The sequence below is a fragment of the Panulirus ornatus genome, chromosome 19 (assembly GCF_036320965.1).
Source record: "Panulirus ornatus isolate Po-2019 chromosome 19, ASM3632096v1, whole genome shotgun sequence".
Classification (NCBI taxonomy): Eukaryota; Metazoa; Arthropoda; class Malacostraca; order Decapoda; family Palinuridae; genus Panulirus; species Panulirus ornatus.
The window spans coordinates 46,155,301-46,171,025 of NC_092242.1; the positions used below are offsets into that span (position 1 = coordinate 46,155,301).

The 15,725-nt window shown below is 41.6% G+C and overlaps 1 protein-coding gene across 1 annotated transcript in view; it reads right to left on the reverse strand.

The window, feature by feature from the left end:
- LOC139755483 (2-oxoadipate dehydrogenase complex component E1-like) overlaps positions 1–15,725 on the reverse strand; it is a 526,829-nt gene that overhangs the window by 237,681 nt on the left and 273,423 nt on the right. The window contains exon 6 of the mRNA XM_071673821.1: positions 12,702–12,809. Coding sequence (XP_071529922.1) covers positions 12,702–12,809 — 108 coding nt within the window. The remainder of the gene's footprint in view (positions 1–12,701; positions 12,810–15,725) is intronic.

Consider the following 15,725-nt stretch of genomic DNA (forward strand, 5'->3'; position numbering starts at 1 on the left):
GAGTCATACATACATTAAATAACCTTACCAACCAGTCAACAATACAGTCACCCCCTTTTTTAATAAATTCCACTGCAATACCATCCAAACCTGCTGCCTTGCCGGCTTTCATCTTCCGCAAAGCTTTTACTACCTCTTCTCTGTTTACCAAATCATTTTCCCTAACCCTCTCACTTTGCACACCACCTCGACCAAAACACCCTATATCTGCCACTCTATCATCAAACACATTCAACAAACCTTCAAAATACTCACTCCATCTCCTTCTCACATCACCACTACTTGTTATCACCTCCCCATTTGCGCCCTTCACTGAAGTTCCCATTTGCTCCCTTGTCTTACACACTTTATTTACCTCCTTCCAGAACATCTTTTTATTCTCCCTAAAATTTAATGATACTCTCTCACCCCAACTCTCATTTGCCCTTTTTTTCACCTCTTGCACCTTTCTCTTGACCTCCTGTCTCTTTCTTTTATACATCTCCCACTCAATTGCATTTTTTCCCTGCAAAAATCGTCCAAATGCCTCTCTCTTCTCTTTCACTAATACTCTTACTTCTTCATCCCACCACTCACTACCCTTTCTAATCAACCCACCTCCCACTCTTCTCATGCCACAAGCATCTTTTGCGCAATCCATCACTGATTCCCTAAATACATCCCATTCCTCCCCCACTCCCCTTACCTCCATTGTTCTCACCTTTTTCCATTCTGTACTCAGTCTCTCCTGGTACTTCCTCACACAAGTCTCCTTCCCAAGCTCACTTACTCTCACCACCCTCTTCACCCCAACATTCACTCTTCTTTCCTGAAAACCCATACAAATCTTCACCTTAGCCTCCACAAGATAATGATCAGACATCCCTCCAGTTGCACCTCTCAGCACATTAACATCCAAAAGTCTCTCTTTCGCGCGCCTGTCAATTAACACATAATCCAATAACGCTCTCTGGCCATCTCTCCTACTTACATAAGTATACTTATGTATATCTCGCTTTTTAAACCAGGTATTCCCAATCATCAGTCCTTTTTCAGCTTCACTGATGTGCCAGTATTTACACATAGAAGGGGCTGGTGGAGGGGGAGGTGTCGTTGGAATAGATAAATTTAAGAGAGTTTGATCACAAGAACCAACCAACTGAGGCAAAATTGTGCACTTACAGGTGGATGGAACAGAGGTGAAAAACTGATCCAAAACATTGAGAGAGTGGTTACTGGGGTCAGGCATATGGGTGGGGTGGGAGATAATTTGCTCTAAATCATTGAGACTGGAGAACATGAGGGCTTCAATCCTTCCACCATCTGTATAGGAGGAATTCAACCATTCCCTATGGTGAATGCTGAAATCCCTGAGGTAGAGGATCTCACCATGCGGGCGAGAGGATGTCAGTCTTGTGGCAGGAGTTTAGATAGTTGAAGAAAGATATAAAATTTGTATAATTACAAGAGCAACAGGAGAAACAGTAGAAAAGTGTGGTATTTGGAAGAGACCTTGAACTACATAACATCAAAATTTGGGGACTCAAGGTTGTTTAAGCATGCAACAGGTGTGGTGATGTTGGAATAAGCACAAACATCACCTTTAAATTGGAATCATGAGTGAAGATTATAGACAGATATGAAAAATGGACTTGTGAGAACATCATCAGACAACTGTGTCTCAAAGAGAAGTATGATATTAAGAGTGGTACTAGGCAGATGGTGTTCAACACAGGAGAGGTTACTAGAGAGACCATGAAAGTTGATATCATGAATAGAAAATGAGGAAGGTCTAATAGAGAGGAAAAGGTCATGGGAGGGGCCAATACTACTACTATCAGAGCCCTCACTCTCATTGGCTGTAGAGTCTGGCAGAAGCCCAGAGATTCTTAGCACCCTATGAGGCTGGAGGTCTAGGGGATTTGTTGGATTTTGTCATGATAATACCAAATACCATATCCTTCAATGGCAAGGTAGAGCCAGGAACAAATGAAGGCTGCAATCACCCACATTTCATCTCTAGTTGTCATGTGCAATGCAATGAAGCCACAGCCCCCTGTCCACCATGACTTACACACCTTCCCAAGGTTCTGCTCGGCCACTTCACATATGCCCTGGTTCAGTCAGTTGTACTGCTAAATGAAGCTAAAATATCAATGACAACATTTAGTTCTCCAAACAGGAATTTACACACACATGCTTTAGATTAAGCATGCCTTTTCAAGGCTCATTACAATAACATCCCAAAGTCAGATAAAACAGACCCTCAAGGTCTTTCTTGACAACAACAGAAGGGTAAGTAAGGATGCTTCAATTCACTTTGGAATTAACCTTAAAAATGCTACATCAGGCAAATTGCCATGAAATATTGTCAGAATATAAGTTAATATGTGCCACATTAAGTTAAGACGAAAGAGGAGTTTTAGCCAACCACAAAATAAAAGCAGATTGTCAATTTCCTACACCTAAGAATGGTGAAGAAGTCCACAGCTGTTTTCACTTAAATATTTTAAACCAGTGGTTGAGTTTTGGACATATTTCAAAAAAAAAAAAAAAAAGGACTAAACTACACTCCAAAGCTAAGCCATCATTTTCAAGACAGGCTGGGGAGAGCATATGAGCAGTGACATTTCATATTGTTTTGTTATATTAAATCTGGACAATACAGCATCTGCACTTGTTCTTGTTTGTAACTTGAAAATGTGAGTACTGTGATGTATGTTTACAACTGAAAATAATAGTTTATTAATCTCTTAATATTTCAGTGAGGAGGGAAATCAAGATGAGAAGAGGGGAGAGACGGGCAGTATGTTTAAGGAAAGGAACCTGATTATTCTAGCTTTGAGATGAACAAAGCCCATGGGAAAGAGATATGAATGGCTTGGAAATGTCTTAAGTGTAATTGAGGACATGAGTTGAGGAAAGAGTAGCACTGCAGAAGGAAGTAGTGTGGGCATGTGTGCCAGTTTAAGAGTGTGGGTAAAGATGAAAGTGGATTATAAGAGATGGATGATTATCAATGCTTATGCATCTGGCCATGAAAAGAATGACACAGAGAGGTGAGCATTTTGAAAGGAGCTAAAAGAGGGTGTCAGCAGTTCTGATGCAAGAGATTGGGTACTGGTAGTAGGTGATTTGAATGTGAAAGTGAGTAATGTGGCAGTTGAGGGTGTTATTGTGGAGTATGGGATACTCAGTGAGGTGAATGGAAATGGTGAGCAGCTTCTGGTTTTATTTGCTAAAAGAGGAAAGGTGACTGGGAATACCTAGTTTAAAAAGAGGGAAATACACATGTATACATAGAGTAGGAAAGACGTTATATGGCCATTATTAGATTACATGCTAATTTATGGGCATGCGAGTGACTACTGAACGTGAATGTTCTGTGAGGGTAAGAGTGAAAATTTGTTAAGGCTTTCAAAATAGAGAAAATGATATGGATGTAAAAAGGTGGTGAAAGTAGTTCAGTTTGGAAAAGAGGCTCATGTCAAGATATACCAGTAGATATTGTTCGTGGCATGGTAATAGGTCAAAATAAAAGAGGCTAGAGGAAGTACTATTTAGAGTAGTGGTGTAAGCATTTGGAGGAGAAGTGTTTGGCAAGAGGAAGGTGAGCAGGTGAGAAAGGGTAATGAGAGCTGGGGTGATAAAGTTGAACTACTAGTGAAAGAGAAAAGAGGTGTGAGGTTGTTACTTACTAGGAAAAGTGAGAGTGAAAGGGTGATGCATACTAACAGAAAGCACCAGAAGGTCAAGAGGATGTTGCAGTACTTGAAAAAGAAGGCAAATGAGAGCCGAGTGAGTGATTATCAACAAACTTCAGAATCAGAAAATGCTTTGGATGGAGATTAACAGTGCTAGAAAATCAAACAAAAGAACATAAAGGAACTTCAGTGAAGGGAGTAAATGGGGAATGGGTAACTGGCAGTGATGAAGTGAGGGCGAGATGGAGTGAGTACTTTGAAGGACTGTTGAATGTGGCAGATGTTAAGTGTTTGGGTTAAAGAGGTATTCCAAATGAGAAAGTCATAGCAAGTGGTTTGCAAAAATATAAGAGGTGATGAAAGTCTTGCATTAGATCTAATGTGGCAAGACAGCAGGAGTGGATAGCAATCCAGTTGAATTTCTTACGAAAGGGGATGACTGTGTTGGTGATTGATTATTTAGGATTTTCAATGTATCAATAGATCATAGTGAGGTACCTGAGGACTTTCAGAGTGTATGTACAGTGACACTGTTTAAGTCAATGGGGACAAAGGTGAGTGTTCAATCACAGAGGTATAAGTTTCAGGAGGTGTTCTGGGTTGGATTATTGGAGTGTTATAACTGAGAGGCACGAAAACATGTTAAACAACAACAATGCTTTATTGGTTAAGGTCCATAAAATGAGATAGCTAAGGGACAATGAGCTACTCAAGGTGCAAAAGTATGAAGAAAATGTGAAGAAAGATAGGTCAAGTAGTATGAGACAGTCTTAGCAGAGGTCACATGATGCTGATGAGGATGCCGGATGAAAACAGGAACACATAAGAGAAGTACATGGCTGCTGAGTCAACTTGGAGCTCCTATAGGAAGTGAGTGTAGCACGAGTCATGGCTCCTGGAGTGTGTGGTGGCTGCCAATTTGTGCTTTGGTTGCAGGAAGTGCCTGGAGTGTGTGGCGAATGCTGGTGTATGCTTTGGTTGCAGGAGGCTCCTGGAGTTGTGCTAGGGTTGCAGAAGTGCTGCAGATGTGGCCATATGTCCCTTGTTGTTACAGTTGCTGCTTGTGATCAGCGGAGGCACTGTCTCATGTGAGCCCTGCCGAAGGTAGACGTCGGAGATAAAGCACCACAATGAAACCTGCCAGGAAGGTGAAATGTCAGGAGTCATGTTGAGACATCTCCTGATGGAGGAGATGCCCGAGGGGCAGATTGAGTCTAGAGACAAATTGCCAAGACTTAAGTTACCAAAGTGGTACATTTGTTATCTAGTGGTGAGTCAACTGCCTGACTGCATTCCTGCAGTGATACCCAGGTATTTAAGAGGCACTAAGGTCAGGTCTGGAAGAGGGTAGCTACAGCAATCCCAAAAGAAATTAAAGACATCAGAGCTGAATACTGCAAGCTCTGACCTTTCTCCATGCTGGTGAACTAAGAGTGGTTCTCCTCATGGAAAGGGTTAGGTCATCCATTATTACAGTGGTATCTTTTAATCTGCCACCATTGAACATCACGTGTGAGTGACAGGGATCAATACTACAGGTGCAGCCATAAATTTAGCTACCAAACATAATTCTCCAGGATTATTAGGTCAGATGAGGTCACAAGCTGTCATCTGTCACCAGGTCAAGGAATCATCAGTAAGGTGACACTTTGTGGAACTACAGTGGGTTGCTGCACTACTCCCCTTCCTCATTCTTTTCAAGATTAAGGCTTGGCTGTTGATGAGGCAGACGGTATACGCAGCTGATCTTCCAGTGCTGATGGGGAATGGAGTGGTGGGAGGTCAGGCAATTATGTTACAATACCCACTCTCCCTCTTCCCTGTCGTGGAAGTTCACTGTCTGCATAGCGGGCATGGCAGCAGACTCAGCATACAATGTTCCCAGGTTGTAGAGAAGTTTGTCCTGCAGCACCATACTAGTTGAAGATGTTGTTGCATGGAGTCCTTGCTGACTGAAAGAGAAGAATCACCTGGGGTGCAGGAGTGGTCAGCTAGACATGGCAAATACAGGAGGGAAGATGAACAGCAGGGAGATGACACTAGGTGGGTGGTGAACCTTGGGGTGCAGGAGTTGCCAGCTAGACCTGGCAAATACAGGAAGGAAGATGAACAGGAGTGAGATGATGCTGGGCAGATGGTGGACAGAGAACTGTGACAGTAAGAGTTAAGGATGGCTGACACAGCACTGTAAGGATGTGTCTGAAAATCTTTCTCAGTTCATTCAAGGGATCACCAGTTTAGCAGGTGTTCTTGTTGGATTATTGGAGTGTTATAACTGGGAGAGGGGCATGGAAACACATTCAACAACAACAAAGATTTCTTAGTTAACATCCATAAAATGAGACAGCCTAGGAAGAATGAGCTACTGTAGGTGTAGGATTATGGCAAAGAGGTAATAAAAAAAAAAGGTTGGTCAAGTAGTACGAGACAGGCTTGGCAGCGATCACGTGATATTGGTTAGGATGCTAGATGAAAGGGAAGCATGTGGGAGAAGCGTATGGCTGCCAAGTCAACATGGAGCTCCTGTAGGAGATAGGTGGCTCCTGAGGTGTGTGGCGGGAGCTAATTTGGGCTTGGGTTGAAGGAGGCTCCTAGACTGTGCAGTGACTGACTTTTGTTCTCTGGTTACAGGAGGCTCTTGGAGTTGCGCTAGGGTTGCAAGGGTGCTGCGGGCATGGCCATAGGCCCCCTTGTTGTTACATCTGCTGCTCATGACAGGCGAAGGCAATGTCCCACACGAGTCATGTCGAAGGTGGACATTGGTAATGAGGCACCACAATGAAACCTGCCAGGAAATGAAACGTCAGGAGTCACACTGGGACATCTCTTGACCTCAGGTGTGGCATGTATTGCAGCTCCTGGAGTGTGTGGCAGCTGCTGACTTGTGCTTGGGTTGCAGGATTCTGCTGCTACTGCCAGTTTGTGCTCTGGTTGCAGGAGGCTCCTGAAGTTGTGCTAGGGTTGCAGGGGTGCTGCAGGTCCCTTGTTGTAACAGAAGCTGCTCATGATGGTCGGAGGTGATGTCCCATGTGAGTCCTGTTGAAGGTGGATGTTGGAAATGAGGCACCACGATGAAACCTGCCAGGAATATGAAATGCCAGGAGTCACACTAGGACATTTACAGATGGAGGAGATGCCCTAATAGCAGTGTGAGTTTGGAGTCACAGTGCCAAGACTTCAGGTACCAGAGTGGTACACTTGTCTAGTGGTGAGTCAAATGCTGGACAGCCCTCCTGTGGAAGTACCCAGGTATTTAAGAGGCAGGGAGATATGTCTAGGAAGAGTAGCCATTCCCAACAGTAATTTCAGACATTGATGCCAAATGTCCTAAGCTCTGACCTCTCCATGCTGGTGAACTGAGAGCAGCTCTTTTAACGGAAAATGGTCAGGTCATCTATAATTACATCTGCATCTTTTAATCTGCCACCACCAAACATTGAGTGTGGGTATCAAGGATTAATACTGCAGGTGCAGAGGCAGGTTGAGCCACCAAACACAATTCCCAGGGATTATTATGTCAGGTGAAGTCACAGGCTGTCACATGCCACTCAGTCAAGGTGTTGTCAATATGGTGACACTTCGTGGAACACCTGTGGATTGCTGCAAGGCATTTGCTTTGAAGAATGCGTCTGAGAAAAACTTAAGAAAAAAGGGGATATGTGTGGCATTCATGGATCTGGAGAAAGAATATGACTGGGTTGACAGTGATGCTTTGTGGTAGGTGTTACGAATGTTTGGTGTGGGAGGAAACCTTCTAGAGTCAGTGAGGATATTTTAACTGAGAGAGTAAGGCATGTGTGTGAGTATGAAGAGAGGGAGGTAAATCGTTCTAGTGAAGGTGGGTTCACCCCACCACACCCACACACATATACACAAAAAGAAAAAAAAATGAAATAATTAGTCCTCTGCTTTGGTCACTAATTCTTGCACATATTAAAGCAAAGAAATCTGCTTAGACACATCCCTTCTCCATCAATAGAAATCAGAGAACAAATCCAAACTCTAAATAGCACCCTCATTAACCTAATCACTGAATGACATATTGAAAATTGGTACTCCTTCCTCGACACTATGAATCACAAGACCCTTAGGAACAGATAGACACATAGCCTCAACACAATGAATCACAAGACCCTTAGGAACACATAGACACAGAGACACACTCATGAGACTACTGTCGAAAATCAACAAAAAAACAACTCTTCCAAACACAGGAAAGTCCAGAAAAGTCTACACAAAATCCATCCACAAACAAGTGTCCACCAACTCCCACTGATATAAGCGATGCAATTAAAACCTTAGAGAACTCTCCTACTATAGGCTCTTGACAACATATCAAACTTATACATAAAATACTATGGCCCATTTGCAATCTAGGCACTTGTAGATATCTTCAACAACTGACTTCACAACAAAATCCCAAACATTTAGAAACTTGCCAACATCATAACAATCCTAAAACCCTCCAAACCAACTTACTCCCTCTCCTCCTACTGCCCTGTATCATTTCAGTCCTCAACATCCAAACTCTGTGAAAAACTAATCCACAACAGAATCAAAGAAAACATCCCCTAGCATGAATTCACTCTACCACCACACTACACACTGAGCTCACACAACATACCCTAAATGGATCCAGTCAACCACAACCCCGTTCCTGCATAGTACCGGTAGGAATAGTCATCAACAAAGCATTAGACACTGTCCCCAACACATCCCCACACAAAAAATACTTGACACCTCCCTTCACAACAATGACAAAAAGTGCTTGGCTAGGTTCATAGCCAGCTGCCATGTCAGAATCATTCACAATGGTTTCATCTCTAAAACACTTAAACTCTAAAAGTGGAGCACCCAAGGAGAAGTTCCCCATCTCTCTTCAATCCCTTCCATTACCTCAGGCAGACGTCAACAAGAAGGTCCTTTCATATGCAGGCAGCCTCAAAACTGTATCATAACACCCTGACACCAAAGTAGGAACATCAATCAGGCACCACTACATTATACAATTTGAACAATGGCTCACCAATAATGGAATGTCTGCATCTCCAAAGAAGTCTTCTATCACTCTTTTAACCCCAGACAGACATGAATCCAGCCCATCCTCCACTCACTATCAATGGACAATCACTCCCACTGAACAAAATACCAAACATTACAGGCATTACACAAACACACAAAACATTTACTCCCCACATTAGTAACATCAACACAAAGACAAAACACATGCTCATAACAATCACTGGATGCTTAGCCACCACAAAAACACAACACTTTCAAAATGAAACAAGGATCCCACCAGAACATGCATGGCACTCAAATCATGCAAAAGTACAAGACCCCTTCCTCCCAGATCAACCTACAATTAACTACCAACCACAAAGACAAAACAGAAATAAAAAGCTTACCCTGCCTAATCACACTTCAGTTAAGTCCACTGACAGCACGTCAACCCCAGTATATCACATCGTTCCTATTCAATCTATCCCAGGAATGCATTTCACCCTCCAGCATGTTCAGGCCCTGATTGCTCAAAATCATTTCCACTCTATCCTTCAATCTCCAATTTGACCTCTCCATTCTCCTTGTTCCCTCCACTTCGGACACACACATTCTCTTTATCAATCTTTTCTCATTCAATATCTCCACATGTCCAAACCATTTCAGCACATCCTCCTCTGCTCTCTCAACCACACTCTTCTTTACCACACATATCTCTTACCCTTTCATTACTTACTTGATCAAACCATTTAACACCACACACTATCCTAAAATATTTGATTTCCAAAACATCCATCCTTCTCCACACAGCCTTACCTATAGTCCACACTTGGCATCCATACTACTTTTCCTTCCAACATACCAATCTTTGCTCTCCGAGATAACTTTTTCTCTTTCTACACATTCTTCAGCACTCCCAGAAACCTCACCCCTTCCCCATCCTATGACTCACTTCTGCTTCCATGGTTCCATTCACTACCATGTCTACTCCAAGATATCTAAAACATTTTGCTTCCTCCAATTTTTCTCCATTCAAACTCACACACCAAATAATCCTGCTAAACCTAATAACCTTGCTTTTATTCATATCCACTTTCAACTTTTGCCTTTCACACACTTTCTAAAGTCAGTCACCAACTTCTGCAATTTTTCACCTGAATCTCCAGACAACAACTGAGATTTCCCAGGCCTTCCCATCCCCCACAGACTGCATACTCACCCCTCTCTCCAAGACTCTCGCATCTACCTTCCTCACCACCCCATCCATAAGCAAATTGAACAATCATGGTGACATCACACATCCCTCCTAAAGATCAACCTTCACTTGGAACCATTTACCCTCCTCTCTTCCTCTTTGAACCCAAGTCTTACACCCTTGACAAAAACTTCTCAATGCTTCTGGCAGCTTACCTCCCACCCCATATATTCTTAAGACCTTCCACAAAGGATTTCTATCAACCCTATCATGCACTTACTGTCGGTCAAGTCAGTGTGTTGTCTATACTGGTAAACACTGGTTGGTGGTCCTCCAGTGGGATGTTGTAATTTACATTACTTTGCCAAGTACTGGTATCTGATTAGGTGGATAGTCTCCACAAAACACATCATGCCACATGTAAAGAAAAATTACATTAAACAAAATTTTATGAACTACTGAAGCACAATTTCATCTTCATAACTTTCATCATGGACTAGTGTGATCATCATACCTACATGCCTCATACAAATCCATCTGTCTTTTAAGTATTTCTCACATACATTCTTTAAAGCAAACACCTGATCTACATATCCTCTGGCACTTCTAAAACCACATTGCTCCTCCCAAGTCTGATGCTCTGTACATGCCTTCATCCTCTCAATCAATACCCTCCCATACAACTTACCAGGCATACTCAACAAACTTATAGTGCTGTAGTTTGAACATTCACCTTTATCCACCTTGTCTTTATCCAATAGCACTATACATGCATTCCGCTAATCCTCAGGCACCTCACCATGATTCAAACATACATTGAAAATACTTATCAATCAATTAAAAACACAGCCATCCCCTTCTTTTATAAATTCAACATCAATACCATCCAATCTGGCTGCCTTGCCACATTTTTCTTGTGCAAAGCTTTCATCACCTCTTCTCTGTACACCAAGCCACTCTCTATGGCTCTCACTTTGCATACCACCCCAAACAAAACATGCTACATCTTCCACTCAATCATCAGAGATAAATCACATACACAATGAAATAACTTGACAAGCAGCAAGCTTGTGTCTACATTTGTAGTCAGTTTTGTCTTCTGTTTGTATATCTAGTTTGTCTGAAGGTGTCTCTGCGTACAATGGACAGGTAGGTGTCTGTATATGTCCTTCCACCTCCATCTTAACCGCCAACCCACTTGACATACATCCATTAGAAATTATGCTCCCTACATAAATACTAGTCACACTCTTCCATCTTCATTCTGGATATCATCTATCACTACAACACAACAAACATCATCTCAACATATCCAAAGATCCTTTATGCCCACAGTGCATCTACCATAAAGAAGACACCCAGCACTTGCTACTCAATTGCCTTGAACTCTGAACATTGAAGTACACACAACTTAACACCTCACAACCTACGGTCTGAATCAGTGGATGTGGCCAGCTTCCTGGGTACTGCAGCAGCCTTGTTAAGACAGAAGGGACCACTGGGACAGAAACTAAGGAAGTAAGTTTTAGCAGATACACCACTATTTGCTTTGTCATCAGCAAGCAGCAGCAGAGAAAAATTTTCAACAACCTAATTCTATGTAGTGCATGTATGGCTGGGTAGTGTGCAAAGATGCACTGCAACACTCCCTCCAATCATGCAAGGAACTTCTTCCCTCTTCAGTCTTGATGCTGGAAGAGTATGTGTCCTAAGAATGACTTCCCTTAAACTCAAGATGTGTCATCATCTTATATCTCCTCTAGACAATGTTACATCTTACTCTATATCTGAAGAATTGTTAAATTTCATCACCATACGACTGACAATACTGTTTTGTCTTAAGCATTATTAGGACCTGAAGGCAAATGTGTAAATTTCTATGGGTATGTAGCATAACTACTTGATCCCCACCATTCTTGCACACCAGTTTTAAATACTGGCCAATCAGTAAGTGTGAACTTTTTCATATGTAGATATTGATCATATAGCAAAGATTTTCAATCCAGAATGGTATAGGGTTATAGAAAGTCCTCACTTCTGCACTAATATTAGTTCAACAACTATTTCATCCAATCACTGATGTGAGTTCTAAGGGGAACAAGGGGCTGTGCTCATGCAAAGGGTAAGAGGATACTTGTACCCCATTGCCTACAGAACTGAATGTTGAAAAAGGCAAAAAGTATTAAAATGCCACAAAACAAGAGGCAGTAGCTATTGTATTGTATTAGGCATTTCAAGAACATTAAATACCACCACCCTGTACACATATTTACCACTGCCAATAGTTAGATTATTCCAAAATCAGAAATCCACAGATAAGTCTGACAGGTTGTCCCTAACCATTAAAGATTTCACTCCAACCCTAAAGTATATAGCTGGAAAGCTAAATGTTGTACGTGATACACTGTCCTGGAATGTAGCTTCAATTACCATGTATCCCACCTCAGACAAAGAAAATGTCAAACTAGAGCAAGTGATTAATTTAGTGTGGTCACCTTCCATAAAGTACCTGCCTAAGGAATTTCCTAACATGTTGATTAAGCATCCGGTTTCAATCTGAGTTTCATATTCAAGATGATGTTCCAGATTCTAAGCACTGGTTCTATATTTCTACTACAAGATAGCTAGTAACTAAAATGACCAGTGAGAATCTGCACATCTAACTTTATTTTCTGGGTTGGAAATACTGCACTTGAGAGAGAAAAAATCTTGATATCATCAAAACACCACAGAAATATTCATCAATTTACTCCTAAAATATGCTTATGCTTAAAATTCCACTTAAATATCTGAAAACTCAGCCAAAGAGTCCATTAGCTTACCTCTGGATGATCCCCATTTACATGTATAACTGGCATACCACACATTTTTGCAATATCTGTACAGTACATTGATGATCGACTACGTTCTCCGGGAGTTGTATAGCCAACCTGAAATAAAGTAAAACAATAATATGAGATAAAGAATCATTCATTTAACAACAAAAAAAGAAAATGCTCTCATATACTGATAACAGTAAAGTGAAACTGCACAATAAGGACACTTTAAGCATGCAGAGTCCAATATTGAAATTACCCCTAACCACCAACAGAAAACAATTTGGACTGATGAATGGAGAAACCAATAAAAGGGCTTGGAAAAGCACCTGCAGAATGTGCCATATCAGTTACAAAGCAACGGCTAATAATCCCTATAAAAGCACAGCCCTGAACATTCTGAATGATCAGGAGAAAACATTAAAGTTTCATCCCAAGCATAGGGTAAGGACAGGTTGGAAACAAAGGATGAATATTTCCTGTGACTAATATGGACAACTTTAAGGTTCCAAAGCACCAAGATCCCACACACCTCCGAATCCCACAAAAGTACAATTGATTGTAGTGGTTCCACTAAGAGAGAGAGAGAGAGAGAGAGAGAGAGAGAGAGAGAGAGAGAGAGAGAGAGAGAGAGAGAGAGAGAGAGAGAGAGAGAGAGAGAGAGAGAGGTCTGGCCCTAAAAGAGCTGGAAAAGATGCAGTCCACTTAAAAGCAGAAGAAAAGGATAGCAGAGATAGGGTTCTCTTCCCATCTGCCATCAACTTCAGTATCATGCTGTATTGGAAACAGGTGGAAAAACACCTTGCAGAACCAATACGTCTGATGAAAATTTTTAAAGGAAAGTTTGGAATTGGATTGAATGTGAATATGTCATGCATCTCTTCACTTTCTGGTATAACAGCAATAAAAAAGATAAATTCTTTACCTCCAACCTCATGTCTTACCATGTCTATTTTACTTATAATGTGGAAGGCTTATCCATATTGTTCACTCAAAGTATGCTACACAGAAAAATAAATGTTGCTATATTATCACCACATGGACCAGGTGAGATCAACAGTTGAGAAGGCAGAATAATATACCATTAAGTTATAATGAGTGGTGGAAAGAATCATTCAATAATGGATACAGGTGATGCTTAAGCCTAATTTTAAACACATTGATTGTGTTGCTCTGAAAAGCATGAAAACATTGCTGAATCCTTTAAGTATTTAAAAATATTGTATTTACTTGCCTTAAAACAATCTCTTGTCTGGACAGAACGAAATTCACGTCTCAGTCGGTCTTCATTTGGTTTGTTAAATAAAGTATGGATCAAATATTCAAGCTATGCTACATTGTTTCCAGTCCTCCAGCACCTGAACCCTTATAAGTGGCGTCAGGTCAAGTCGTGGGGCCAGCTATGGGGTGTCATCCCGTACATCATTGCTGCTGTTGTAAACAAGGGAACAAAGGAGGTTGAACTCTACGCAACATGAAGGCCGGACCTTAGGCCTCCTCCAGCCAGTCACGTCAGGATGAGGGTGTGACAATCAGTCTTTTGACCAATCAAGGGCAATTGTGGTCATTCCGACCTATCATAGCCATAGGTGGCGGGTCAAGGCGTGGCTAGCTGTCCTGCCTTGCTGGTCCTTCAGATAAAAGGCTCAGATGATCGCCTGGGAGTCGATTCCTTCAGCAGTCCCGAGCCCAGCAAGGTAATGTAGGCTTTCCCTGTCTCGAACCTCGTAGCCACCACTGCCCTACATTGTAAGATGTTTACTGAGTCACGTCAGGTTTAGCTAAGTAACGATGTATCAAAACTTGTCATATAATTGCCCAACGAATGTCTTGTGTCATACTTTCATAGTCTAGTCAACTTGTCATACAGGGAAGAGATCTGGTTTGAAATCTTACCTGGAATGTAGAATGTGGAATACTGAATGTCAAATGTTAACGAAAGTGTTTGTACCCAATTAATGTGCTTGACATCTTGTATTCTTATTTCTTGTATTATATGTAGATTTAACCCTGGTGTTTGTTTTAATCCCATAAAATTGAGATAGTGTTATCTGGTGTTGTGTAACATAACAAATCTAACATCCTTGCAAAGACAAGGATCAGTATAGTATTCATAACATATAAATTGGCGACCTTACTAAAATAAGTATTGAGTTCGTAACAACATTAACTCAGTGACCTCTAAGTTTTAGTCTATTTCTTCTCATTGATCGAGCTAGCATTACTGCAAAGAAATTTTTAGTATTGACAAGTTAAATCCTTTAAGTACCTTAAAACATTCTATTGCCCTGGAGACACCTCTTGCTCAGAAAAAAACGTTTAATTCTCACAGTCTGTTCCCATGTGGTCTATAATGAAAGGAAGGAACCAATTCAGTTGCTCTTAGCTGCACTACTTTCAATTTAAGAATTATTTTTTTTTTGGTCGCTGTCTCCCGCGTTTGCGAGGTAGCGCAAGGAAACAGACGAAAGAAATGGCCCAACCCACCCCCATACACATATATATACATACATCCACACACGCAAATATACATATCTACACAACTTTCCATGGTTTACCCCAGACGCTTCACATGCCCTGATTCAATCCACTGACAGCACGTCAACCCCGGTATACCACATCGATCCAATTCACTCTATTCCTTGCCCTCCTTTCACCCTCCTGCATGTTCAGGCCCCGATCACACAAAATCTTTTTCATTCCATCTTTCCACCTCCAATTTGGTCTCCCAATTCTCCTCGTTCCCTCCACCTCCGACACATATATCCTCTTGGTCAATCTTTCCTCACTCATTCTCTCCATGTGCCCAAACCATTTCAAAACACCCTCTTCTGCTCTCTCAACCACGCTCTTTTTATTTACACACATCTCTCTTATCCTTACGTTACTTACTCGATCAAACCACCTCACACCACACATTGTCCTCAAACATCTCATTTCCAGCACATCCATCCTCCTGCGCACAACTCTATCCATAGCCCACGCCTTGCAACCATACAACATTGTTGGAACCACTATTCCTTCAAACAT